We start from the raw sequence: 27,349 nt of genomic DNA on the forward strand, positions 1-27,349 counted from the left end.
TTTGGTGTCCTCCTGATTATGTTGGGCGGTGTGCTGGGAGCCCATTTAAAATCCTGCCTGAAAGTTGATTCAGGCAGACAAGATTCCCATCAGACTTTCAATTGCCTTTAGCTGTTTTTCGAGCAAGAAATAGGTGATAGTCTTCCACTATAATTGATAAAGAATGTGAGTTGGCCCTCTCTTCAGTAGGTTCTTGCTCTAACATTGCAATTTTCTCTCCATCACTCAAGAGAATCACTAGAGTTCCCTGCTCAAGCTCAGCACCTAAATTCCCAAGGAATAAATCTATCCATGCTACCTATATCAGGCCAGTGTTGTAAGCTACTTGTTTGTTCTGTACCACAGGCATTGGTGCCTAGCTCTGCTTCTAAAAACATTAAAAGATCAAAAGTTACAATGCTACTTTTGGAAGCTGTCTGAACATCCATTAACATAGCAAAGTTGGTCCTAAGGTGTCTAACATGAGAGTTTTACTGCAAATGTCCCTAGAACTGCTGCAGGGTAGTCTGCAGTACTGTTAGATCAATTTTCAAACTGCTGCATGTGCTGCTGGTAGAGTTCTCCACCTGAGACACCATCTACACACATTGATAATGACCCCTAAGACATGGGCTTGGATTTTCACCATAATGGAGAGCCTCTCTGTCATGGCAAAAATGGAGCAAGAGGCCAAAATATACAGGTCCTGCCCCCAAACACAGCACCTACCACTATCCTGGGCCAGGAATGGGCCCAGGACGGGACTTGCATATGTACATTTTTATGGAGGCAGCTGCCCATAGAAATCAGCAGCTACCTCCACTTGGGTGATTTTGGTGGGTGAGGTGTTTGAAGCCCGACATGTGCAGATTAGACCTGGTAGGAGCAGGTCTGAACTTTGTGAATTCATTTGGATAGCCAAGGTACCCTTTTGGAGAGGTAAAGTATTACTTTGGAGGTGGTCCCGGATTACCTTTGCGGGAAGGTATGTTGCCTTTTGGAAGATGGAAGGTGGTACTTGGGAGAGGTCAAGTGTCCTTTGAGAGAGATAAGATGCCCTTTGTGATTGTTAAAAATAGGCATGAATGTCTGTAAAAAGTGCATAAACAACCGGAAGTGAAGCTTTATGGACAGAAACCTATGTGCAGATTTAAGATTTCAAAATGTTTCAATTTGTCATGTAAATCTTTTTCATAATACTTGCAGAGATTTCCTAAATAGCAATATTTTCTCAGTTAAAAATTAACAAATGAAACTGGAAAGAAAAGGGTAGATACTCTGAAGACTGTCAAGTTTTAAGTATCACAAAACTCCCTTTATTGCAGTTTCAGGGGAATATTAACAAGATGGAATGGACTATTTAAACTTCCAATGTGCTTAAAACTAATTATCATAATAGAAATTATAAATAAATAAATTTTCACGGATCTATAATTATTTTAAAATATGTCACTTTCAAACCATCTCAAGCATTTTCTAATACATCTCTTGTTTCTTTGAAAACAAAAGTCCCTGTATGGTGGAAAAATTTTTTTAGAAACACCCACACTGTCCACTCTAACCTCCAACATTTTAACAAAATATAGGGTGGAATTTTCCATGCCTGTTGGCGTCAGACATCATGGCAGGCATCAGCGGACAAAATGGCAGGAAGGACAAAAATCAGTTTCACGTCGTCGTGAAACCAGTTTGCAAACGTCCGCTAAGCCTGTCAAGAGCAGGCCGTGTTTCCCACCACCGGACGTCGGGAACTTCATTTTCATACATCTGCATATCATTATAAGACCAGCTGACCAGAATCATCCCCCCACGATGGAGCATCTATCACATCGATGTATGTACATAAGTGATGTGAAGCTGCACTTCGCTCGGGACTTCGAGGTTTGTTTGTCTACCTTGCTTCGGGCAGCACTCATAGTCATCAGCGCCAGGCTTCTCAGGCAGCACCACATCGTTTTTAGGGGAGCTCACGGGCAGGTCTCTATCCACCAGGCCAGGCAGGAGTGTCTTTTTAATGGCTGCAGGCCAAGGGTTTGTTTGGGGAAGAGAACAGGCTGCAGGGCAAGGACTGTACTGGGGAAGGGATGTCCCAGGGTGTATGTGGGGGCACATGGTGATCTATGTAAATGGCCTCAAGATGGTGAGGGCTGAGGAGGTAGTCTCCAGAGGAGATGAAGCGAGATGGAGATGTGAGGGTGTGTGTGAAAGAGTGAGTGATGGTGTCCCTTGAGCTGGCAGTGAGTGAGATGCCAGTGTCTGTGTGATGGCTTTGTGACTGTGTGAGTTTAGAGTGATAAGCTGGTTCCTTAAACTGGCGGCACAGATGATATCATTCACTCTCTTTTTGCACTGGATGGCCAACCTCTTCTGTGCAGCTTTGGCATTGACCACCACTGCCATCGCCTCCCAAGCCAGAGTGGTGAGATTGCTGGACCTCCTGCAGCCAGAGCTGGGGTGGAGGACATCATGGTGGGCCTCTAAAAGGCATTCCAGTGATGGGTCACTGAACTCTTCTTGGCTTTCAGGACCATGACTTCACTGGAGCAGTCCTGGGCTGTAAGCATTGAGAACTGTGCATTTTAAATATGGCACCCGGAGCAAGGAAATGGTGTAGTAAAGGCATGGCAGGCAATTCAGAGGCCGCTTGCCAGTGAGATGATGAAATGGTGTGTTTCCTGTGGTTGCATAATTAATGAGGCGGGAAGCAGACAAAGAGGCATGAAAAGCTGCCGTTGCGGCCAGCAGGTAAAATGTCCTTTTCCAAGCCCGCTATCGCACTCAGTGCAAATGTGGGACAATTCTGCTCACAAGAGCAAACTGTGTGGATTTCATTATGGGGAATTCTAATACAAGGCTGTTGATTTTTTTTCACTTAGATCCAAATAGCAGGACGATTTATAACGGTATTACTTGATCCTCATTCATTCGATTCAGTTGTGACAGAATCCAGTGCAAAGCTGAACTTCACAAAGTATGCATTACTTTTAATGGATAGAATCTTCAACCTTCAGTTTCCTAACCATGATCACAGCAAAGAAAAAGCTTTGATGAAAACGTAAGTATCCTGCAGTCACGGAATATATATTATAAAGATTTCGAGAAGGAAATCAATGGCATGGTAATAGATCCATTCTAATTTCCACTGAAGTATGTGATGGGCTAAATGACTTTATTGTATGGAAATGAGTTCCATTTCAAATAAAGCAATAATTCAGATAAGTGAAACATAAAAACAATGGTTAGCTACATAAATTATCATTTACAGTTACATAGGCACATGCATCTTTCCAAAATGTAATTCAAGCTTGGTACTGAATTTGCAGAGGCAAACAAAATATTTTGCAATTGATTTTCAGGGTTTTTGTCACTCATTTTAATTTTTTTTCTTTCTTGACACTCTTGAGGATTAACTTGATTGATTGATTCCTTGTCATTGGTGAGACCATGACACACTCTCAAAATATCGCTTTCCATAGCCATCATTGTTCGCATTCAAAATTCAGCCGAAATTGGAGCTGAAGATTATTTTTCTAAAATGATGGGAGTTTAAAATGCACAAATATATCAGGAAGATGTGAATGAGGCTGCATGCACAACAGTCTGTTGGCACATGTCAATATTTCTTAAATAGGATGATTATGTGCCATCGAGACAGTTTTTCCCTTTCACAGACGTGCTTTTCTTCACTATCCCTGTCCAGTCATATGATGGAGTAAGTGAGCTAAAGTTACATTTCCTGTTTCCCATGTTAGCCCAGGCTTCACTTGGGCCTGAATCTTACATTCGTCAGGTGCGTGTGATCAGCTGGCCCGGAAGTGGGCGCGAAATGCGCTTCTGCCACAATCAGCCCCCGAACGCAATTTCACGCTAGCTGGCCAATTAACGGCCAGCCAGTGTGAAACGCACGCTAAGAAAGTCTCAACACTGCTGGGGGGTGGGGGTGCAGGAAGAGGGCAGGCGCCAAGAGAATGGAAGGTGTGGGCTTGCCCTCCTTGAAGGCTGACAGCTGCTGTGGAGCTGCCTCAGGGAGCTGCAGTAATTTAAAAATGAAATGAGCTCAATAAGCTGCTGCAAAGTATGACAATATTGTAAATACAAGCACCTGGCAGCAGACTACATAGCAGATCATTCCTCCAACATCTTCTTTTATTTTATTTAGCCCCAGACTTTTCATCACGCCCTGGATGTAACTTGTAGTGAAAATGTGAAGGCCGCCTGGCCGTTTTGCCCATCCGCCAACCGTAAAAGTGGACAGGCCACGTAAAATCGCTGACAAGTGGCTCCCTAAAGGGCTTAATTTGCTACTTGATTGTCAGCAGGCATGCTTCTGACTCCCGCGCCAGTCTGCCGACCGAAATGTTGTGTGTGAGGCGATGACCTTGGGATGCACGCCGGCCCGACATCTTCTCGCGTGATTTCGGGTCGGGTGCGTACCCACACAAACAGCATAAGATTTTGGCCTTGATTTTGATGCATCCTTCCAAAAGTTATATTGCAAAAATAACTCGTACTTCCCATGTAACTTTTGTTCTGTAGAGCAGCAGCTATGACATAAATGTTACGAGGTGAACTTTAATTCAGAATAATACCTAGAGTGTGTAGGACAATGGAATTCTCCATACTCAGGAGTGATGCTATGAAAGTTCAGGAGAGCAGAAATGTTCAATTTTTTACTTAAAGTGACTTTTCTCACATTGGAAAATCATTTGCCATTGTGAGCTGGAGAGTTAAAATGTTCCTGAATGCAAAACCACGAGGTAGATATTCAATAGTAGTTATACCGTCATTGGTGTAAATCCTACAACATTTCCATCTCAATTGGTGCAGAGACTATTAACAAGAAACAATGTGGGGAATTGTGACAGTGAATAGTGCAGTTTGGGTTCAGGAGGGTCACTAAAGTCAGTGAAAATGTCAACTCCTCCAGAAACCTGCTCCAGCATGCCATCTTCCAGGTTTAAATCAGGCACTTTCGATGCATGTGCATAATCTCATCCACCAGACAGGTCCTGCTTTTAATATTTAAATAAAGAAATTTGAAGATTTTCAGAAGGATTTAAATCTAACATGGCCTGCAAGGGTTTTTTGGTCTTCATGATACTTGCCATTGAAATGAAGGTTAGATGACTGATCACCATTCATGGAGCTCATTAAAAGACAGGCTTGCAGATATCAACAAATGCTCTGTGCTCACAGTTGCTTTGTTACCTCCCATTGGGAAAGGATTTATTGAGAATACTTGCATTGAGAGGCTAATTTGCACACTTTGGAGGTATTAAGGCTCACGATCAGGATGAATGGTGCCATGGCTTCCTTTGATTGGATCTCAGACAAGGAGCATGATGACCATTAACAGCAGCAGGAGCCTGCTGTGGAGCTGTAGGTGACAGACAGAGGGGAGAAGCAGCTGAAAGGCTGAGGTTGCAGAAGATACTTCCCAAGTAATAGCGTGAGACTAACAGATACTCGGCAGTAGAGGAGCAGTGCAGAGAAAGTTGAGATTGGCATTTTAGGTGGTTGCAAACATCTTCTTCCTCTCGAGGAAGACCTGTTCCCTGCTGGAGCTAGTGGCCACACATCACCAGTGCCTGTCAAAGTCACCACCACCCTCAAATTATTTTCTTCTGGATCCTTCCAAGGCCCTACTGGAGAGATATCCAGGATTTCAATCCATTTTATATAAATGCTAAAAGCATGTCATTGAAAGGACATTTGCCAGGTTCAGTAATGATGTCACTTTTGTCTGTGATGGCATGAATGCTTGGGTTTGCTTCCCACAGGTGCAGGCGTCATCAAAAACACTGAACCTGCCTCTGGCTTGTTATCAGGGTCAATGGTTCCATGTGGTGCATAGATATGCATTCTGTTACTTTAATGAATTTGTTATATCTCTGAGAAGTTGAACATAAAGGGGAAATTAACACTTCTGCCTTAATATTAGCTCCTTAAGTCACATTTTAAAATAAGTGATCAGTGTGACCAGTAAATTCCAGCCCATCAAAACCACTCTGGGAGCTACAAACCACTTTGCATGGCCACTGTCTTCAAAAATCTGGTTCAATCTGATTAGCAAAAACCATTATAAAGTTATTTTCAAACTGTCTGTTTACCCCGATTTCATAGCATTTAAGATCACCTTGGCCTGCTAATATGATGCCAACAACACAATAATGAAATATAAAAATATTCTGTGATCCAACCAATGCATATTTGGGACATTTGACAATCTAGTTTACTTCAGAATGAGTTTTATAAGCTTCTGAGTTCTATTCGGAGCAGACATTGATTGTTCCTTAGGGGGACAGCAATTGTTCAATTAAAGTACTTTATTATATCCTACGAGGAAATATGGAGGTAAAAAATGACAAATAAATCTAAATAAAACTTGTGTAATTAAAAGTGCTCACCTTTGCTTACCATTGATTTACAGATTTAAATTTCACAATAGGTTTAAATGCATATGATTATCATTCATCTAAAATGCTTGCAGGATCTATAGCTTTTTGTTAGCTCACTGAGTTTTTTGCATATTTCATTCTGCTGATTATTTAATGGCACACAAATTTAGTTCATCCCTTGAAAATGGCAGTGTTTGTATCACTGCTGCTCGTGGCTAGCCTTCAGAGAATTAGTGCCGCCTGTCAGAAGAGGCAGAGAGGTGTTGTGGAAATTTGGTGAGATGATGAATCTCAATTGTTATCCATATTTGAAAACAACTGCTTTCACCTCCTTTACAGTGCCAAGATATCCAGGGAGGTAAACAGGGATATTTGTTCCAAAGAATGATAAAAACTGAGTTCTGAAGTAAATTTGGTTTTGCTCCAAAGATAAAATGTGTGTAATATAAATCGGGTGTGAAGGAAAAATCCAAATCTCTCTCTACTTTGTTTTGGAGCCACTATAGTTGCATCAGTATGAAGCAAAACCACAAAGGTTACAGCTATATGTAAAGCAGCTTACAATAGGGAACAATTATATAGTGACTTCCCTGTAAGCAAGTTTTAATCAGTGTGAATGTTGCTTTATAAAGTTTTGTAAGAAGGTTAATAGTTACAAGAAAGATAATGGTGCATTCACAGCTCATTATCAAACTTCCCCTTGGCCATTTGTAGCCTCACATCATGGCTTAACAAAAAACAGTTCATTTATAACACATTTAAGAGGTATTATAGTCCAGGAAAATTAAAAATTATTTATTGAGTTACTGCTTGTTCAGGAATCTCTAAATTATGAACTTAAAGGCATTTTGTGATTGTTAATGCTGATTATTTTTGTTTATGTCAGGCAACTTCAAGGGAAAAACCTTTCTTCATTGACACAGGCATTTCTGTCTAATCTTAAAACAATTTTACTGATTGATGAAAATGGAACAAAGAATGCCTGGAAGAAAGAAGGGTTATTCAACTTCTGTTATGATGCTATGTTCAGGTAGGGTTATGATGACCTTCTGCACTTAGGTGCATTCTACTCTGAAGCTGAGTGTGTGAGCTTGTTGTGTAAGCTATTTTTCAATGTCAAATTTATTTCTGAAAAAGAGAATATAAATGTATGTACAAGTTAGGCTAGTCTTTGTAAAAAAAGTTTTGCATTCTGAAATAGTTGCTTTGTAGGACATACTATTTTTCAGCAGTAAATACCAATGTGCTGATATTAGAAACTAAGCAGAACATAAGGTTATTTTGTAAAAATAGTAGTAAAATACATTAACTGATATGGTCCTGAGCTTTACAGACTAAAGTGTCTCTGGTCAGAATCTTGAATCAGTAGAACTTTGAAATTAATTATGACAGATAAATTGCAGCTTTGCTGGTTCTAAACAGTGCATAGTTGAATCATGGAGACCAGGTGGATCCCAAATTCAATCTAGGTCTATACTGAGAAAAAAAGAAAAGAGAGTGAAGTTGCATTTATATAATGCATTACACAGTTTTAGGACATCCCAAAATGCTCAACAGCCAATTAAGTACTTCAGTTTCCTGACTGCATGGGGCCAGCTTAGCATCACAATAATGTATTGTCCATCTATGGTTATGGTTATGGAAAAGCATAGCATCCAATTTAATATGTTCACAGGTAATCCATAAGTACAAATTATTTAAAAATCATACTTCAGCACAAACAGATATCACACTTACTCGGGCTACACCAGCCAGGACAAAGCAGCCGGCTTGATTGGCACCACATCCACAAACATTCACTCTCTCCACCACCGACGCACAGTACCATTTACTAGATGGACTGCAGGAATTCACCAAGGCTCCTTAGACAGCACCTTCCAAACCCACGATCACTACCATCTAGGAGGACAAGGGCAGCAAACGATAGGAACACTACCACCTGGAAGTTCCCCTCCAAGTCACTCACCATCCTGACTTGAAAATATACTGCCATTCCTTCACTGTCACTGGGTCAAAATCTTGGACTCTCTCCCTAACGGCACTATGGGTGTACCTACACTACATGGATTGTAGCGATTCAAGAAGGCAGCTTACCACCACGTTCTCAAGGGCAATTAGGGATGGGCAATAAATGCTGGCCTAGCCAGCGAAGCCCACAACCCATGAATGAATAAAGAATGTCACACTCCAGCTGCAGGATTTTAGGTTTTGGGCCAGGTCTCCGATGTCAGGATCAAATGAGGATCCCGGTGTTGCACTGCATCGGGAGCAGTCATCTGGCAAAGATTTTCCTTGAATTGACCAATTCCTGGACAGAGGACATGCTCTCTACCCAATGGATGGCAGGCAGGCTCATAAAACTGGAGGGCCAATAGGAAACCCTCCAGCATGGAAGGAGCAGCACTCTGCCATTGTGGGTAAGGGAGAAAGAGGATTCCTCCATCTTGAGGTGCTCTCTCAGCAACTTTTAAAACTGCTGAATTAAAAAATGGCCACAGATGCCAAGTCACCATTGTGAAGGAAGTCATTCTTTTGTGTGGTTCAAGAAAGCACAGCATTGTAAACTGCCTTAAAATGAAAATCAAAAACTCAAAACTGTGACAACCTTGACAGTAACACACAACTCATTGTGATGGAGATTAAGTGGAGGTCAGTTTCTAGCTGATCCCACTGCTAGCGCTGCTCCTCAAATGTCTAACAAAAAAAGCTTTCCTCAAAAACGCCAATGTGGGTACGCTTCTGCCTTAGAGACAGATAACAATGGAAAAAGACAGTTTGTCCCAAGTGTAATCTCATTTGCGATTAACTTGAGATTACATCCTCCAAGCTGTCTAACATCCCTCCTTTTCTCCTTTTCTTCCTCCGAATAACATAAAATTAGTGGGGTTTCCTACTGCAGGCCCATGTTGTAAATTATAGATGCAGTAACTAAAAAAAATTTCATCCAAAGCTGTTACCGAGTATCTAGAAAAATAATTTGATAATGATAATTCTTTTCCTATAAATCTTCACTAAATTGACAGTTTCACATTGTAGTGTTTGAAAATCACAGATCTCTGTTTAAATGCTGATTCCCTGACCGTGTTGAATGACACTCCCTGAAAGGCCTGGTTTATATACATGAGATTAACCCAGTGAAAATGATGGGAAGTTGTTTAAATTCTGATTCCTTATCTGTGTTGAATGAAACTCCCCAAAAGACCTGGTTTATATACATGAGATTAACACAGTGAAAATGATGGGAAGTTGTGTATGAGTTTGTCCACATATCATTACCAATGAGTTTAAGATTGTAATAAAGCCTCTGCTCCTTTTCAACAACAGTTTCATCCATCGACTTACAATACATCTTAATCATGACGGGCAATAGATTTGGTTTCTGTCCAATTTCAAACTGTTTGTTTTGCTAGTGCTGATGATCAGAAAATAGATCCTTGCATTATATGCTGTGAAGATGTGCTTGCATTTATGAAAAACAGGAAATTACATATGAGCAATGTCACTTCAAAATAAAATGCCCTGATGAATTCCAAAGCAGTTTTTAAATCACTTGGGAAAAATGTTAATTTTCTTGTCAAGAATCAGTACCTGAGATAATGAATGGCAGACGCTTTTATTGTTTAATTAGGGCGGGATACCTTGCGCTGTTCGGAAATGAAGCTGCACAAATTAATGAGCAAACATCAAAAGTTAAAGATGGAATTCATTCAGCACAACTCTACAGTATATACAAGAGACTGGACCAAATCTTGATAAAATCATCAACGCTATCAGCTGGTAAGTCACCATTAGCAAATCATCTGTGTCATATTAACCAAACGTGTAATGACACTGAAGGAAAATTGTCTTGAAACTAAATATATTAGTATATAATTTAAAATATTTGCAGGTCTAACCGACAGTTGTTTTTAATTTTTGCTCATCATAATTTAATACTTTGAAATCATCTTTAATTAATATAAATTAGAGCAGATTGGTAAATAAATTACTTATTTTACTTTTGGAAGGTGAGAAGAAGGAGGCTGCCTTGGTGAAGAAAAACCTATGGTGGTTGATGTCTGTGGAGAATCTAAATTCAAGAGTGAACAGAAGCAGCTGGCTTGAAAGCTACCAGAACTACCTTCAGAGACAGGGCATGCATCCCGACATGCAGGCACGAGCAATGGTACTACAGCTGTGGGCCACTCAGGTAGGAAACCACTGCAAAAGGAAATGCCTTTCACTGTTGCAAACCTACACTTAGATTTAGGTAGCATAATGTCTGCCCCAAATATCTCCACCTTATCTGAATGCAGTAATAACATTTTAAAATCTTCACATTCATGTATAGGTAGGATATCTAAGCCTCTTAATATTTTAACAGAAGAATTTATTGATAAGCAATTACTTCTAGTATCCATGTGACAGATATACCCAACACCGTAAATTGTAAATTGGATTCTGTTGAGTGTACTTTGTCCCCTAAATGCATCGAGATTAAAACTTTCATTTATCAATATTTTTAAAATAAGGATACACATTTTTAATTAATTGTTAATTATGATCTTCTAAATTTAGTAAATTACCATTTCAGCAGTTTATCTGTGTTAAAAAAATGCAACTTAAGACTTTTAGAGGAATATTTTACAACTAATAAAATTCATATATGAATTTTAAATTAATTTACTGTGGCAAAGTGAGGTATCCTGTCCCTTTAACAGAATGCAAATATACTGATCATGTGATAGCACTGACGAATCCTGTACAGCACGGGCAACTGAGAACTGTAAGTCTATTTCCGAAGGTTTCTGAGTGAGCATGTATGATCTGGTGCTCTGCCCTATGTCTCAATTAACCATCACTGTTTATTCTTACATCGGTGTCTCCCCATTATTAATTGCAAGCAGAAATTGATGAGAACATAGGAAGGCATGCAGTTAAAGTTTGGTTGGCCAACAAACTCATTTATTCAAGACATAAAAGTGGCGACGAGGATGGGATTGAAAAAATAAATTTCAAGATGAGTAAGCAAAGCATTGGAAAGAGCATCTGTACTTAACTTGTAAAATAGGTGACAGCTGGCAATTAGAACAGAAAGCAGTGCTGCTGTTAAAAAAAATTTTAAAACTGCAGAATCGCGATCGCGGGGATCCCAACAAAACTCAAAAAGAGTGCAAAACCCAACAGAGAAAAGCCGACAGTATAGAGACAGAGTTAAAAAAAGGTGACTATTCTTAAAGTGGCAATGCATTTAAAAAGGTAATATGTGAAAAATGGCTATGGACAGAAAATTATAAGAGATCTCAGAGAGCGCGCAACTCCGCGGTAAGCCAAACACCTAAATTTGTCATTACCTGGAAAGCCTATCAGAAGTGCAGTCCCCTTGCAGGTGTTCCTGATGCCACAGTTCAGGCATGTCGATCCATTCGACCCCATTTCAGGTGATTGTCTCAGTATGTCGAATGCCTAACGCCATACTGCTAACGACATCGTGGGGGAGGAGAAGAAGAGGACAATTCTTTTGTGCTCATGCGGGAGAAAAATGTACAGGCTGATCCACAACCTTACGTCACCTAGCGCCCCAGACGCGAAGACTTTCGACGAGTTAATAAAAATCATACAGAGCCACCTGAAACCAAAGCCCTCAGTTACTATGCAGCGCTTCAAGTTCAGTTCAAGGAACAGGCTTCCAGAGGAGACAATAGCTGACTATGTGGCCATTTTAAAGGCATTGACTGAGCATTGCGAATTCGGAAAGTCTATTAGTGATATTTTGAGATACTGATATGTAGGATTGGAGATGATACTATCCAAAGGCTTTTGCTAGCCAAACCTAGTCTAGACTTCAGTAAGGCATTAGAATTAGCTACTGCGATAGAGAGTGCTGTTAGAAAATCCGAAGTTATAAAAGATACACAAAACGGCGCCATCCATCTGGTCGAGTGGGACAATCCAGCAACAAATGGCATGAAAACTTCAGACTCCATGGAAAGGCGAGAAACACTGTCTAGCTCCAGACCACTGAAAAACAACGGTATTGAAGTGAAAGCCCACAAAAGGAATGAGAAAAATACATCCAGGCCTCCAGTGAGCGAATGGCAACTCAAAGAAGTTGAATGCATTTTCTGCCACCGCTATGGCCACATAAGGCAACACTGCAGAGAAAGGCTAAAACAACACTATAAAGGCAGAAGAAAAAATCGTGAAATATGCCTCATTGAAGAGCCAGAAGAAATAGAATCAGACATCCATTCGTATTTAACCTCAAAGTGGGTAGACCCAAATCAAGTAGTCATTACAGTTAACGGACAACCCATTAAGATGGAAGTTAATACAGGAGCGTCGATGTCCATCATTGGAGAACATACATTCAGATATCTGAGTAAAGAAACCCATCCTTTGAAGTTAGAAATTTCAGACGCAAAGCTGAGGACATACCCGGGTGAAGAGATAAATGTGAAAGGGGTATGTCAAGTCAAGGTACAGAATGAGGAACAGTCTGTAAAATTACCCCTATTTGTACTATCAGGCAGGGGACCAAGTCTCCTCAGAAGGAACTGGCTGGGAGAGATAAATCTTGAGGCCCACTAAGTTCTAAATTCGAAACTGGAAGTTTTGCTGCAAGAAAAAATGAGTACGGAAAGACCCAATGGGAGAAGCCCATAGAAGTGTTACACCAGGTCAGAGTTCAAGCTGAAGTCTGCATCCTTCGAAAGGAAATGGAAAATCTATTAAAGGACCTTCATATGCTACAAAATTCAATCAGCTCCCAATTTTGTGCCATGAAAATAATATGAAGAAAAGGAAGAGTTAAGCCTGTCTCTGGCCGAGATAAGGAACAAATTAGCTAGGAAGGGGCAATGATATGCGATTCTCCAGGAAACTATTAATGAGAATAGGAAAGAATTGACAGAGCTGAAGCAGCAGCTGCATAAAAGCCCTGAAGTTTTAAAGCTAAAGGGCACTGAATTTTCAGAAGAGGTGTCGGAAAACCCAACTACTGAGCTCATTCACGTTCAGCTCGTGCCTGAGTCTAGTCCAGCCAACAGCGGAATTAAAGAGAAGACAGGGATATGGGTCAGTGCTACCAAGAAAAGGACATGTGGGAAGAAAAAGAGAAATTATTGATATTAATCAGAAAGAAAACCAAAAAGATTTTTTTTTCCTTTTGCTCTTTCTCCTCATACATCATGTAGCTCATCGCTGTATTGCTTTGTGCTTGTTGCCCTTTATCTGTTTCAGCTTGAAGGGGAGGGGCAGCAGGAGTGATTGTGTCTGCACCCGGAAGATGGTGAAATCATCCACTGAGGGACATGGTGGGCAATTGCCCCTGGAAAGGAGGTCTCGGAAACACCAGCCAAGGTTGTTGGGCTACGATGCTCAATCCATCAAAGAAGGCTTCCTGAGAGATTTGACCTGTAAATAGTTTTTGTGTAAATACTTAATGTGTTTCAAGCTTGTTAGCTATACTTTTAAGTAAAGGGGGTGGGGGGGGGGCTGTGGCAAAGTGAGGTGCCCTATCCCTTTAAGAGAATGCAAGTGTACATGTGGCAGCACTGGCGAATCACTGTACAGCATGGGCAACTGGGAACTGTAAGTGTAGTTCTGGAGGTTTCTGAGTGAGCACATATGATCTGGTGCTCTGCCCTATGTCTCAATAAACCATCACTGTTTATTCTCACATCAGGTTCACTCCCCGTTATTGATTGCAAGCAGCAAATATGAGAACATAGGAAAGCGTACAGCTCGAGTTTGGTTGGCCAACGAACTCCTTTACTCAAGACATAAAATTTACATAATATTCTCCATTCTAGGCAGGCATTAACACTTTATTCTAAATGGGTAAACACTTATCTGAAAATGTTCAGAATGTTGTTGGAGTGCATTTAACCATTTGTAATGATTGGAAAATATATCCCTTGATGTCTAACATGCTTTGAAACAACAAAACAACCCGCATCTTGGAACATAGAAATCAACCATTTTATTTATGAGACCTATGTTCTCACAAAAACTAGACAATTTGAATGAGCTGAACATCAAAATATGGCAGATGATACTGTTTCCAGCAGTGCATCCCCTCTACTTATCCTGGGGTAGTGAAAGATAAATTTAGTACCATTATATTATATTAAAAGCTGGCAAGGATTGAGTCAAATAAAATGGGCTCTTCAATCTATTTCTATGAGAAGCTAGTATCTGTATTTGAAGCATTCTTTCTATGGAAGCTGACTGAGGCTTTTTGCTTGCATTTTCTGGAACTTACAGTTTTTGGATGGTCTAGCCCCTTGTCAGTAACCCAGGAAATACAGAAACTTTGCACATTACATGAATACTTTCTATTATGGGCTTTATATTAAGATTAAATAGTCCAATATGTGTGGGAGAAACTGAGATGTCTGAAATGAAATCACATTCTATGAAGGGATCTTCATGCTCATTACTAAACACAGCTTTCTGATACTCAGCTGCACTGGAAGAGAAGCAGTGTCACAGGTTGGTGGAGTATCCCCACAGGTTCTGTTTACTGGCACACATACTGTGAGCAGTTCCTTGGCAGCACATATTGCTTAGGGGAGCACAGATCAGGCTGGAACCAGTGCTATTTTAAACAGAGATTGCATGATAATACTAGATCTTGTTACATTGTGCTGCAGTGTTAGTCCCTTATATTGTAAAATGATCCCAAACCATTTTTGCCTTTAAAGATTTCCCTCTTATCCTTCTACTATTTCATGACTATTTCAGGCACAAATAAAAGAGAGGATAGGATACCTCTGTCAAAGACATTGAGCCCATAAATGTACTCATTAAAGTAGTCTGAGTGGTAATTATTCATAATTCCATAGATAAATATTATACAATATTTTATATTTTAAAGCAATGTTGCATAAAATAATGTTATGCAATTGAAATCTTGCCTTCTACATTTTCATTATGCTTCTTGGAAGAATTTGCCTTTTGGCTTACATTGAACAGGAAATTATTGGAAAGTTGGAACAGATGCACAGTGCAATAAAATGTTGTGCCAAAACGTAGTAGAGCTTGGCAATTTCTTTGTGATTCTCTGCACGGTGGCCTCTCAGAGGATAGTTTGGGATACCAACAGCCAGCAGAATGTATCTTCCTAGAAGGAGTGAGGAAAAGTCAGAAGGACAGTAAATAAAAAGGTCAATAGAATGTTAGTCTTTATCTCAAGGGGGTGGAATAAAATACCACAGTTGGGCCCTGACAACTACTACTAATACTATGGGCCCTGACAACACCCTGGCTGTAGTACTGAAGACTTGAGCTCCAGAACTAGCCACATCCCTAGCCAAGTTACTCCTGTGCAGCTATAACTCTGGTATCTATGCACAATGTGCAAAATTGCCTAGGTATACCCTATCCACAAAACCCAGCCCCATCAGCCTACTTTCAATCATCAGCAAAGTGATGGAAGGTGTCTTCAACAATGCTACCAAGTGGCGCTTAACAGCAATAATCTGCTTACCAATGCTCGGTTTGGGTTCCACCAGGGCAATTTGGCTCCAGGCCTCATTATAGCTTTGATCCAAACACGGACAAAAGAGCTGAATTCCAGAGATGAGAGTGACTGTACTTGACAAGAAGGCAGCATTTGACTGAGTGTAGCATCAAGGAACCCTGGAAAAGTTGAAGTCAGTGGGAATCAGGGGAAAACTCTCCACTGGTTTGAGTCTCACCTAGCACAAAAGGAGGTGGTTTATGGTTTTTGGAGACCATTCATCTCAGTCCCAGGACAATACTGCAGGTGTTCCTCGGGTAGTGTTGTGGGCCCAGCCATCTTCTGCTGCTTCATCAAAGTCCTTCCCTCCATAATAAAGTTAGAAGTGAGGATGTTCACTGTTGATTGCACAATGTTCAGTACCATTCCCAACTCCTCAGATACTGAAACATCCATACCCGCATGCAGAAAGACCTGAATAACGTTCCAGCTTGGGCTGATAAGTGGCAAGTAACATTTATGCACACAATTACCAGGCAATGACGATCTCCATCAAGAGAGAATCAAATCATCTCCCCTTGACTTTCCATGGCATTACCATCGCTGAATTCCCCCACTATCAATATCCTTTCGTTTGCCATTGACCACAAAGTTAATGGACCAACCATATAAATACTATGGCTACGAGAGCAGGTCAGAGGCTAGGAACCCTGTGCAAGTAACTCAGCTCCTGACTCTCCAAAGCTTGTCCACCATCTACAAAGCACAAATCAGGAGTGTGATGGAATACTCTCCACTTGCCTGGATGAATGCAGCTCCAACAACACTCAAGAAGCTCAACACCATCCAGGACCTAGCAGCCTGCTTGAGCAACACCCCAACCACCATCTTAAACATTCACTCCCTCCACCACCTAGACACAGTGGCAGTAGTGTGTACCATCTATATGATGCACTGCAACAACTTGCCAAGCTTCCTTTGACAGCACCTTCCAAACCTGCAGCCCATACCACCTAGATGGACAAGGACAGCAGGCACATGGGAACACTACCACCTGCACGTTCCCCTCCAAGCCACACACCTACCTGTCTTGGAGTTATATCACCATTCCTTCACTGTAACTGGGTCAAAATCTTGAAACTTCCTTCCCAATAACACTGTGTACCTACCTTCACCAGAGGCACTGCAGCAGTTCAAGAAAATGGCTCACCACCACCTTCTCAAGGGCCGATTAGCAATGAGCAACAAATGCTGGTCTTGCCAGCAATGCTCACATCCCAAGAAATGAAAAGAAAAGTTGCATAATACTCTGGTTAGACTGCATCTGGAATCCTACAGTTCTGGTCACAAAGGAGCTATTAACCTTGGAGTAGGGCAAGACAGATTCACCAGAATTAATGCAGAACTATATTATGAGAACAGTTTGCATAGATTAGCTTGTATTCCCTTGAGTTTAAGGATCTGATTGAAGTTTTTAAGATAATTAAAGGTTTTTATATGGTAGATAGAGGGAAACTATTTTGTCTGGTGGAGGAGTCCAAACAAGAGAGCATAACTTAGGTCTTTCAGGGACGTTGTCAGGAAGCTGTTCTTCACAAATAGGGTAGCAGAAATCCAGAACACTCTTCCTCAAAATACTGTTGAGGTGGGGCACCAATTAAATATTACAAAATGAAATTAGGTAAGGGAGTTAAGAGATATGGAACCAAGACAGATAAATGGAGTTAAGATACAGCTCTAACTGAAAGGCAGAATTAGCTCAATGGGCTGAATGGTATACTCTTATTGCTATGTGGTTATATACTATACTGCCTTATAGGGAAAAGGAATTTACATTTATATAGCTTGTTTCACAAATTCTGGTCATTTCAAAGCACTTCATACCAACTAGGTACTTTTGGACAGTTATTGTTATAATGTTGGGGAATAATTTGTGTATAATGAGGCTCCACAAATAGAAATGAAATAAATAACTGTATAGTCTGTTAAGGTGGTGCTGGTTGAAAGATAATATCGGCCAAGACACTTAGAGCATTCCCTTCTTTTTCTTCAATAGTGCCATGAGATCTTTTATGTATACTGGAGAGGGCAGATGAGGTTACCCTCTCACCTGAGAGAAAGCACCTCTGACAGTGCAGCAATCCAACAGTAACACATTGAAGTGCCAGGCTGGATTATCTCCTGGACTGTGGCTTGAACCTATAAATCTCTGACCAGAGGTCAAAGTGCTACCACCAAGACAAAGTTAACACTTTAAAGCTTAGCTTCAATTACCATTATTGGCAAATCTGTATTTCACAAAACTTATTCCCCGTAATGGAGCATAATTCTTTTTTGGAACCTTCATAAGAAATAAATTTCTTGCTCTGGTAATTATATTTTATTTGACGTTAAACTACCAGTGAGCATTGAGCAATAAGGCATTTAACAATTATCTAAAAGTTTTGAGATAAGGTTCCTGAAGTGATGCCTCACTCACTAGCAGCACAGGTCAATGCCCAACTCACAACACTTCCATTGGCTGGTCCCCCACCCAATCCTCTGATCCACGATTTCAGCAAGCTGGGGTGTTGACTGGGAGCCTCACCTCCCAAAAGCAACTTATTAATTCTGTCTTAACATAGCTATTATATTGGGGTGTAAAACAGTCACTTCTTTCTAACATTTAGCAGCAGTTAGAACCTGATTTTTGGAATTCAATTTGCAACAGTAAATTAGTAAATTAATTCATTATTTAACAGAAATGGTTGAATGTAGAGTTATGTGGAAGAAAGAGCAGTAAAACGTTTTAGCAACCATGGCCCAGATAGGAGCTATTAGCTAAAGTGTTAAATCCTAAGTTAGAAAAACCTTTTCAGTTTCTAATTCCAAGCAAGTTAAAGGACGAGGAATGATGTTTCATTGAGTTCACGGCAGCAGCTGTGTTTTCTAATTAAATTCAACGATTATAATCATCTTTTTTTGGTCTGTGAAGAACAGGGAGTTCTATTTTGGTATTCTGGCCAGCATCTCACCTCCAATCAATAACACCAAATAAAAATAGATTAACTAGTTGTTCAGCTCAGTTCTGTTTGTGGGATCTTGTAAAAGGACTAGCCCATTGGCTTATAGAACAAAAGTCACTCCACTTCAAAATAACTCATTGTGTGAAGTTTTTTGGGACAATGCTGAGAGATGGTGTAAGTGGTTATCTTAATGCAAGTCATTCTTGGCTCTTCACTCATGCTGTGATAAGTGCTATTATTCTCCCTTGAGTGGTATCTTATTAAAAAGCTATTTTTGTCGTGATCTGATCACTTGAGAGAAAAAAATAGCAATCTCTGATTCATCCTCTGCCTATTCAATGTATGAAAATTGAAGGGCTTGCTTTTATATTGTCAGTACTGTTTCATAACCACTAGGTGAAGCTTTACAGTCTTGGAATAGATATACATGTCCTTGACCATGGTGTTGCAATCTCAGAAGGTAAAACATTCAGTTAGCATTACGTATAGTACATGACATTTTGTCTGTTATTATTAGCATTATGTATTCTCATTTCCTCTGGGTGTAAGTCTTTTTAATGATTTGAATTGTTGTTTCTATTCTAATACATGAAGGTTAAAAATATAAAAGCCAAGGACAAAATTCATTGATTCTTTTTGTTTTGTTAGATAACCATATGCATTTTATAAGAATCTGCAGCAAATGTATCCCTTTACAAATTATGAGTATCTCATTTTAGCAAAAGAAAAGGTGAAAACCAGCAGGGTGAAAAGAAGGGAAATTGTCCTTTGTGAACAGTTACATCTATAACAATATACTGTATAATGCACCATGGGTTACCTTACCCCTGTATTGTTGCAGGTGGGGGCAGGGATATTTAATGCAGATGAAAGTTTTGTTTTGTGACACTGAATGATTCCTAAACATGTCTTACTCCTGCTGATTCTAGCAAGCAGCTGTAATTGTTATCATCAAAGCTACTGCCACTGCTTGTACATGTACAGCAGCTTCAATCTATTTTCACCTATTGATGCCTTTTTCTAGAGTCTCATAACCTTCAGATATAATTTCATCCATTTGTAACACCTATCCGGTGTCAGCTGTGACTCTGTCATAGCACTACCTCTGAGTTGGAAAGTTATAGGTTGAGCATATAATCTAAATTAACCCTTCATTGCAATGCCGATGAAGTGCTGTATTGTTAAAGATTCTGCCTTTCAGCTCAAACATTAATTGGAGCCTCTGCCACCCTCCATAGGTGAATGTAAAATAACTCAAGGCATTATTTGAAGCAAGAATAGGAGAGTTTTTTGACTATCATTTATCCCTCAATTAACATCATTAAAGGTGAGGTGAGAGTGACTGCCTTTGACATCAAGGCAGCATTTGACCATGTGGCATCAAGAAGACTTAACAAAATTGAAGTCGGTGGGAATCAGGGTATAGTTCTCCATGGTTGCACAGTGTTCAGTATCATTCACAACTCCCCAAATACCAAAGCATTCTGTTCCTGTATGCAGAAAGACCTGGACAACAGTCGGGCTTGGGCTGATAAGTGGCAAGTAACATTCACGTCTCACAAGAGCTAGGCAGTGATTATGTCCAATAAGAGGGAATCTAACCATTTCCCAGTGGAATTACTTTGAATCTCCCACCATCAACATGCTGGGGGTCACCAATCACCAGAAACTGAATTGGACCGTCCATACAAATACTATGGCTACATGAGCAGGTCAGAGGCTAGGAATTCAGCAGTGAGTAACTAATCTCCACCACCTACAAGGCACAGGTCAGGGGTGTGATGAGACATTGGCTTGGATAAATGCAGCTCCAACAACACTCAAGAAGCTCAAGGCTATCCTGGACCAAGCAGCCTGCTTGATCGGCATCCTATTCACTAACTTAAACATTCACTCCCTCCACCACAGTGACAGCAGTATGTACCATCTACAAGATGCATTGTAACAACTCGCCAAGCCTCCATCCGCAGCACCTTTCAGCAACTTCTACCACCCAAAAGAACAAGGATAGCAGAGGCAAGGAAACAGCACCGGTGGCAAGTTTCCCTCCCAGTCACACACTATCGTGACTTGAAACTATGGGCAGTATTTTCCGGCCCCGACCACCACCGGGATTGTCCGGTCCCGCCGAAAGTCAATGGACTTTTGGCTGGGCTGCCAAATCTCCCCGCCACAACAGGGCCGGAAAATTCCAGCCTATATCACTGCTCCTTCACTGTCGCTGGGTCAAAATCCTGGAAATTCCTCCCTAACAGTACTCTGAGTGCACCTACACAACATGGGCTGTAGCAGTTCAAGAAGGTAGCTCACCACCACCTTCTCAAGGGCAATTAGAGATGGGATTTAAATGTTGGCCATGTCAGTAACACTCGCATCACATGAATGAATAATAAAAAAAATCTTTAAAACTAGATGAGCTGGTCATTTCACAATGACGTTTGTCAGATCTTATCCTTTATTACAACAGTCACTCCGCTCACTTCAAAATTACTGAATTGTTTGTGAAGTACTTTATTAACTACATTATATAAAATTAAGTTCTTTCTTTCTATATATGGCTAGAATTTCTGCAAGCGTTTTCCAAATTACCAATCCATGTCAAATGAAGACCAGCAGAATCTTCTTGTAGACATTTCTCTCGGATTTCCACCAATCTTCTGTTGAAGTTACAATGGGAGATTGGGAGAACCCCATGGAAATTCTCTACATTTGATTAACTGGAGCATCCCCCCATTTTTCACCTATTTCTGAGGGGCCTTTTGTTGTCTGGGCAGTGAACATATTGACATTGATGGAATATTGACTCTAGATTGAGGAGTTGAGTAGTGGGAAAGAGGAGGGAATATCTCCTTTGTTTTCCATTTGCGAAATAGATACATTTAATTGGAATTGGTGAATTCTGCTCCCCCATCCCCCTGCCCCTGCCCATATACTTCATAAAAATTCCATTAATGACTAAATTCAGCCATTTATTTTGATTCCCGGTGGTTTTCACAATTTTCCATAAACGTTCAGCAGGAGATTGGAAGAACCTGGAAATTTTCCCCATGTCCTTAATTTTCACCAATGGTAGTGATGACTCAAAAATCCCTGCCTAATGATATCTGAACTCCTAAACTCAATTATCCCCTATATAACAATCTGCAGTAAAGTCTATGATATGGGGAAGGAAGGAAAATCATAAGGATGCTACAATTAATAATTCTTTGGAAACTGCTCAGCTATTAAGTGGGGTCCTGATAATGAGACGCCCTTTTGGTATTCTGCAGATTGAAGTGGAATCTGTTCTTTCCATTGGCAAACCGTAAGTGAAAATAACTTGAGTGCACTTGATTAAGTGAGTTTTCATATCTAGCAATTTCAGATAAATTTGATTAAATTGTGTATTTCTAGTCTCTATGAAAGATAATTATAGCAAAATGTGTTCAATATTTTAATGACACTTTCAATTTATAACCATTTCACTGAAGACTGTAAAGTCTAAATGGTTAGAAAGAGGAGTAGACTGGTTTGATGGAAATCGAGGACAAATTGCCATTTGGAGTGATCTGATTGATTAGACTTGGTGCATTACCAGTGCTGTAACTGGAAACCTCCATATTAATTCCATGACAATGCATGCACTTCAAGGTTACCAGTTTCCTAGGATATTTATACGAAACAAAGTTGCTGACCAATTTAGAATTTATTCTAAACTGAAAGACAGTGGCTGGGAATTTCCATGCCCGCTGGTATCTGACATGTTTGGTGGCGTGACCGGAGGAGATGGAGCGATCTGCTTCATGACGGCGCGAAACTAGTTTGTGATCGTCTGCTCAGCCCGCTGATGGTGGGCCGCATTCTCTGCCATCAGATGTAGGGCACCTCATTGTAATAGATCAGCATATCATTATAGGGCCAGCCTGCTGGAATCATTCCCCCTCCCCCACTGCTGGATTATCCGCCCACATCAGCGGGAAAACATGCTTGCGTAAAATATATCTTGACGACTACGATGTGCAGAAGACAGGACTCACCGCCAGGGTCTTGCTCACATCGCGGACATCCAAGGAGCAGAAGATGCTGGAGCCTGACATCAACGACACACTGGAGGAGCATCCAGGGCATGCTGGGTGGATTCTCATGGTCATGGCTCTACTGCGAAGCAATTCACGGAAGTTGGATACTCACCATTGAAGGTGTCAGGGGGTGAGGTTGGGCGGGAGGGAATGAAGGTGTCGGTGGGGTGAGGTTGGGGGGTGGTGGGATAAAGGTGTCGGTGGGTTGAGGTTGGGAGGGGTGGAATGAAGATGTTGGGAGGTGAGGTTGGGAGGGGGTAATGAAGATATCATGGTGGGTGAGGTTATGGGGAGAATGAAGGTGTTGGGAGGTGAGGTTGGGAGGGGGTAATGAAAGTATCATGATGGGTGAGGCTGTGGGGAGAATGAAGGTGTCGGGTGTGGAGGTTGGGAGTTGGGAGAGGGAGTAACCGGGAGGAGGGGGTAACAGGGTAGAAGACAGCAATTGGGGAGGTAGATGTTAGGGAGGTGTGGAAGGTGCAAATGAAGCAGTGTGGAGAGGGGAGGGAGGAAGGAATGTGGAGAGGGGAGGGAGTATGGGGGGAGGAAAGAGTGCGGAGACAGGAGCTAGTCCAGGACGAGGAAGGAGAACGGAGAGGGGAAAGAAAAGGGGGGGAGAAGAAGTAAGAGTGGAGGAAGGAGTAAAACTGGAGGAAGAAGAAAGAGTGTCTAAGGGAGTCAGTAAGGGGGAAGGAGTAAGGCTGGAAGAAGGAATGAGGTTGGAGGAAGAAGTAAGGCTGGAGGAAGGAGTCAGGAGGGGGGAAGGACTAAGGGTGGCGGAAGAAGTAGGGGTGGAGGAAAGAGTTAGGAAGGGAGAGGGACTAAGCGGGGGGGGTAGTACAGGGGAGGTGGGAGGACCAAGGTGGGGGCAGGAGTTCCAGGGATGGAAGGGGTTCCAGGGTGGAGGAATGGAGCGTGAAGGGGTGGAGGAGTTCTAGGTAGGAAGGGGTGCGAAGGGCAGAAGGGATTCCATGGAGGTAGGGATGCAAAGTGGGGGAAGGTTGTGAAGGGGGGGAGATGCAGGCGAAAGTGCAAGGGAGGGGTCTGACAGGTCCATGTCTGCCTCCAGGGGTGCGAACTGAGGGTGGGCATGGTAAGAAGGAATAGTAAGAATGACTGAAGGCAGAGCGAGGCGGCAGGGTAGGAGGGTGAGGGTTCAACAGTAGAGATAGAAGGGACAGTGAGGGTGGTTGGTGGGGACTCGGAGACAGACATCGACCCTGGGGGTGGGAAGGAGGAGGTCAGAGAGGTTAATGTGGATGGGCGTGAGATTTTGAGGAAGGAAGGGAATGTGCACATTCACCTGGACATCCCCGAAGGAAAAGGGTTGTGGCTGATAGGTCACAGAGGAGAAGTGGAAGGTGATGCCAGGGGAAGGGGTCAACTGTGTTGTGGGAAAGGAAATGGGTGACTGGGAGAGGGGAGAAGACGGGGAGCTTACGAAAAAGCGAATCCAGACCATGCTGCCCAAATCAAAAGTGAAACGACAATCATGGTGGGTCTGGTCAGGTGCTGCATGGGAGTGTGATCATTGGGTGGGCAGAGATGCAGGTCAGCTCAGATGGACAATTGAAAATGAATCCCAGCGGGCAGCATTGCAAATGCTCAGGACATGAGGTAAGTGTGATACCTGAAGGATCGTGTGCATGTGAGAGTGCTTGAACAAGACTCTGAAAGGCCCTGCCACACATACACTTTTCCCTCCAGAATCATTTGTGGGCTAGCTGCTCCCTCTGTGGTGACAGAGGATGAGGTTGAGGGGGTCACAGGCAAAGGGGACTCGGAGGGTGAGGACAGCCTCTGATATTCCTGAGTGGATGACCCAGCAGTGTCCAGCTGCTGCTCCTCCTCCCTTCAGGTGCCCGAGGCTCCTGGCCTGACTTGTTGAGGGGAAGGAGCACCTGGAGGGATGTTGAGGTGCCCAGTTTCCCTCTTGCGTTGCCACTGCAGGAGCTCACCCATGGCTCCCATGATGGAGTGCAGATATCTCAGCATTCCACTGGACTAGGATCTCCATGGCGTCTGCCATCGTCCCCATGGAGAACTCCATGCATGCACATGTGAGCACCACTGCATCAGAGAGCAGGTGGCCGTACTCCTCCAACTCGTATGCCGGTCTGTTGAGGGCTTTCAACAGCTCTGCATGATGTTCCCCCGCCATCTGCTGACTGTCCAGGATGAGTTAGAAGGCCAAATCCAGTGATGAGAAGAGTGACTTTCCATGGCAGAACGGATGAGACCATTCATCCTGTAGCATCACTGGGTGGCTGTCCTCTTTTGAAGGGTATTGGCGCTGAGTATTTGGCAGAGGTTCATCATCTGCCTCGGACCTCACAGATGCCTGATCCCCCGCAGTTCTCCGAGTGCCGTGGAGCTTGCACAAAACTGCCTCCTCCTGCTGTGGACATGTGTCCATGTGGTGACCACCAGATTGTGAACCCAAGCTTGCTTTAGATCTAGGTCCCACCGAGGTGTGTGACTCTGCACTGGTGGATGGTGTGGATAAGTGGTGTGATGGGCCTTCCAGGCTTCTTATTTCCACCTCTTCACTTCAGAGGTGGTTTCCTCTTGGCTGCAGATGAAGACCTGGATGGAACTGAGGGACTGGCTGGCTGAGGGTGTCAGTCCCTTGGCAGAGCTCCCTGTGAATCAAAGTAGGGATAATAGTGCATGGCAGCAGAACCAAAAGCAGGAGAGAGAGCACTCACAGTTGTGTTGAGGGAGGGGTGATGTGATGCAGGATCCTCAGGTGGGTCTTCACCCCTGACCTCACTGTCGCTGCAGGCAGGGTCCACATCCTCACCTGTCAGCACGATGGCACGCTCCTCAAAGTAAGTGGGGGGGCCTAATGTGGGCCACTCCACCCTCTGTCTGGGACCTCTCCCTGCTGATGTGAGCAGGCTTCTCCTGCATGAAACCAGATGAAGTATAATCAGGACACATTGCACTGCTTAGAATGTTTATGTGGTGAGAGGAGCCATGGACAGGATGAAGATGCAAGCTCGAGAGGATATGAGCCTGATGGAGATGTGAGGGTGTGTGTGAGATTTAGTGGCGTTTTGCCTTGAGGTGTGAGATCCCTGTGGATTTGTGATGGGTTTGTGAGTGTGTGAGTTGAGAGTGATGAGAAGAGTGACTTTCCCTGGCAGAACGGATGAGACCATTCATCCTGTAGCGTCACTGGGTGGCTGTCCTCTTTTGAAGGGTATTGGCGCTGACTACAGCTGCCACCGCCAGCCATGCTGGTTTGGTGATGCCACTGCCCATCCTGCAGCCATGGCGGGAGTAGAGGACATCGCAGCGGACCTCCACAGTGTCCAAAAGGCATTCCAGTGAGGTATCATTAAACCTGGGGGCTGCAGTCTTTTTGCCTTTTGTGGACATCTTCCCTGCAGTAGTCGTGGGCTGGAAGCACTGAGATGTGTGCGCGCGGCTGGACTTTAAATATAACGCCCGGAGTGATGAAGCGGAGAGGTGATGGTGTGGCGAGCGAATGAGAGCCCACCCACCATTGAAATGGCATGTTTCCCAAGAATGCATAACTGATGCAGCGGGTTTGGGACGATACAGTGTGAAAACCCGCCAGTACGGCCGACGGGTAAAACAACGTTTTATCTGCCCACCACCGCACTTAGCGCAAATCTGGAACAATTCCACCCAGTATTCACACTGAATTCAAGATTTGTATATTTTAAGAATTTATAGAATAGTGAAAAATATAACCAAAATATTGCAATTTGCTTTGCTTTTAAATCCAGATGCAGCTTTGTTGGGACATTAGATAGTTTATGACAATAGTTCTCTACTGGAGATTCTCATCACAAATAATTTTAATGATCACAGGATGAAAGGCAGCTGAAAGTATTTATCAGATTATGGCTAAGTTTCATCAGTGCACACCAAATAAGGTCTAAAATTACTAGTTAAACAAGGTCAATCAGGTTGGGCAATAATGATTATCTTTCTAAACTGGTGGAAATATAAAAGTCTCCATTCCTGTCAAATGAACTTTTGGACGTGAAACTCTTTTCACTTCCAATTTCTCCCTGTCTTTCTCTGAAGGTTGCTGTTTCTTGCTGGAATACTGTTTCACAGATGATGACACACCTTGAACCTCTGTCCTCAATATCTTTATCTACTTGGCCATTTGAATGGGGGGAGTGGGGAGGGAAAGGCAGACATTATACTTTTTTTTTAACCACTTAATGCACAATTTCAAACTAACACGCTTCAAAAGGTGTGAGGAAACAACAATAGAGTGTATTTATAGTAGGCTTCAGCAGAAAATAAAATGTCCCATTGTTCTTCACAGAGCCAAAGGAAAAAACTACTGCTGAGCCAGAGAAAGAGATATTAGGATCTATGACCAAGGGCTGAATTTTGAAAAGGTTGGGTCAGAGGCACACATGCAATTTGACACTGCCAGCCTCTGTGCAGGATCGGCGCCACCATCTTGACCCCTAG

General features: G+C 42.3%; 1 protein-coding gene across 2 annotated transcripts in view; it reads left to right on the forward strand.

Moving 5' to 3' along the window:
* ptgis (prostaglandin I2 (prostacyclin) synthase) overlaps positions 1-27,349 on the forward strand; it is an 85,540-nt gene that overhangs the window by 38,681 nt on the left and 19,510 nt on the right. Inside the window, exons 3-7 of one of the 2 annotated variants that reach the window (XM_041204456.1) lie at positions 1,566-1,860; positions 2,856-3,034; positions 7,264-7,407; positions 10,006-10,154; positions 10,385-10,566. In XM_041204456.1, coding sequence (XP_041060390.1) covers positions 1,566-1,860; positions 2,856-3,034; positions 7,264-7,407; positions 10,006-10,154; positions 10,385-10,566 — 949 coding nt within the window. The remainder of the gene's footprint in view (positions 1-1,565; positions 1,861-2,855; positions 3,035-7,263; positions 7,408-10,005; positions 10,155-10,384; positions 10,567-27,349) is intronic. The other variant, XM_041204457.1, reaches the window with a different exon arrangement.

The sequence above is a fragment of the Carcharodon carcharias genome, chromosome 14, assembly GCF_017639515.1.
Source record: "Carcharodon carcharias isolate sCarCar2 chromosome 14, sCarCar2.pri, whole genome shotgun sequence".
NCBI classification, from domain to species: Eukaryota; Metazoa; Chordata; class Chondrichthyes; order Lamniformes; family Lamnidae; genus Carcharodon; species Carcharodon carcharias.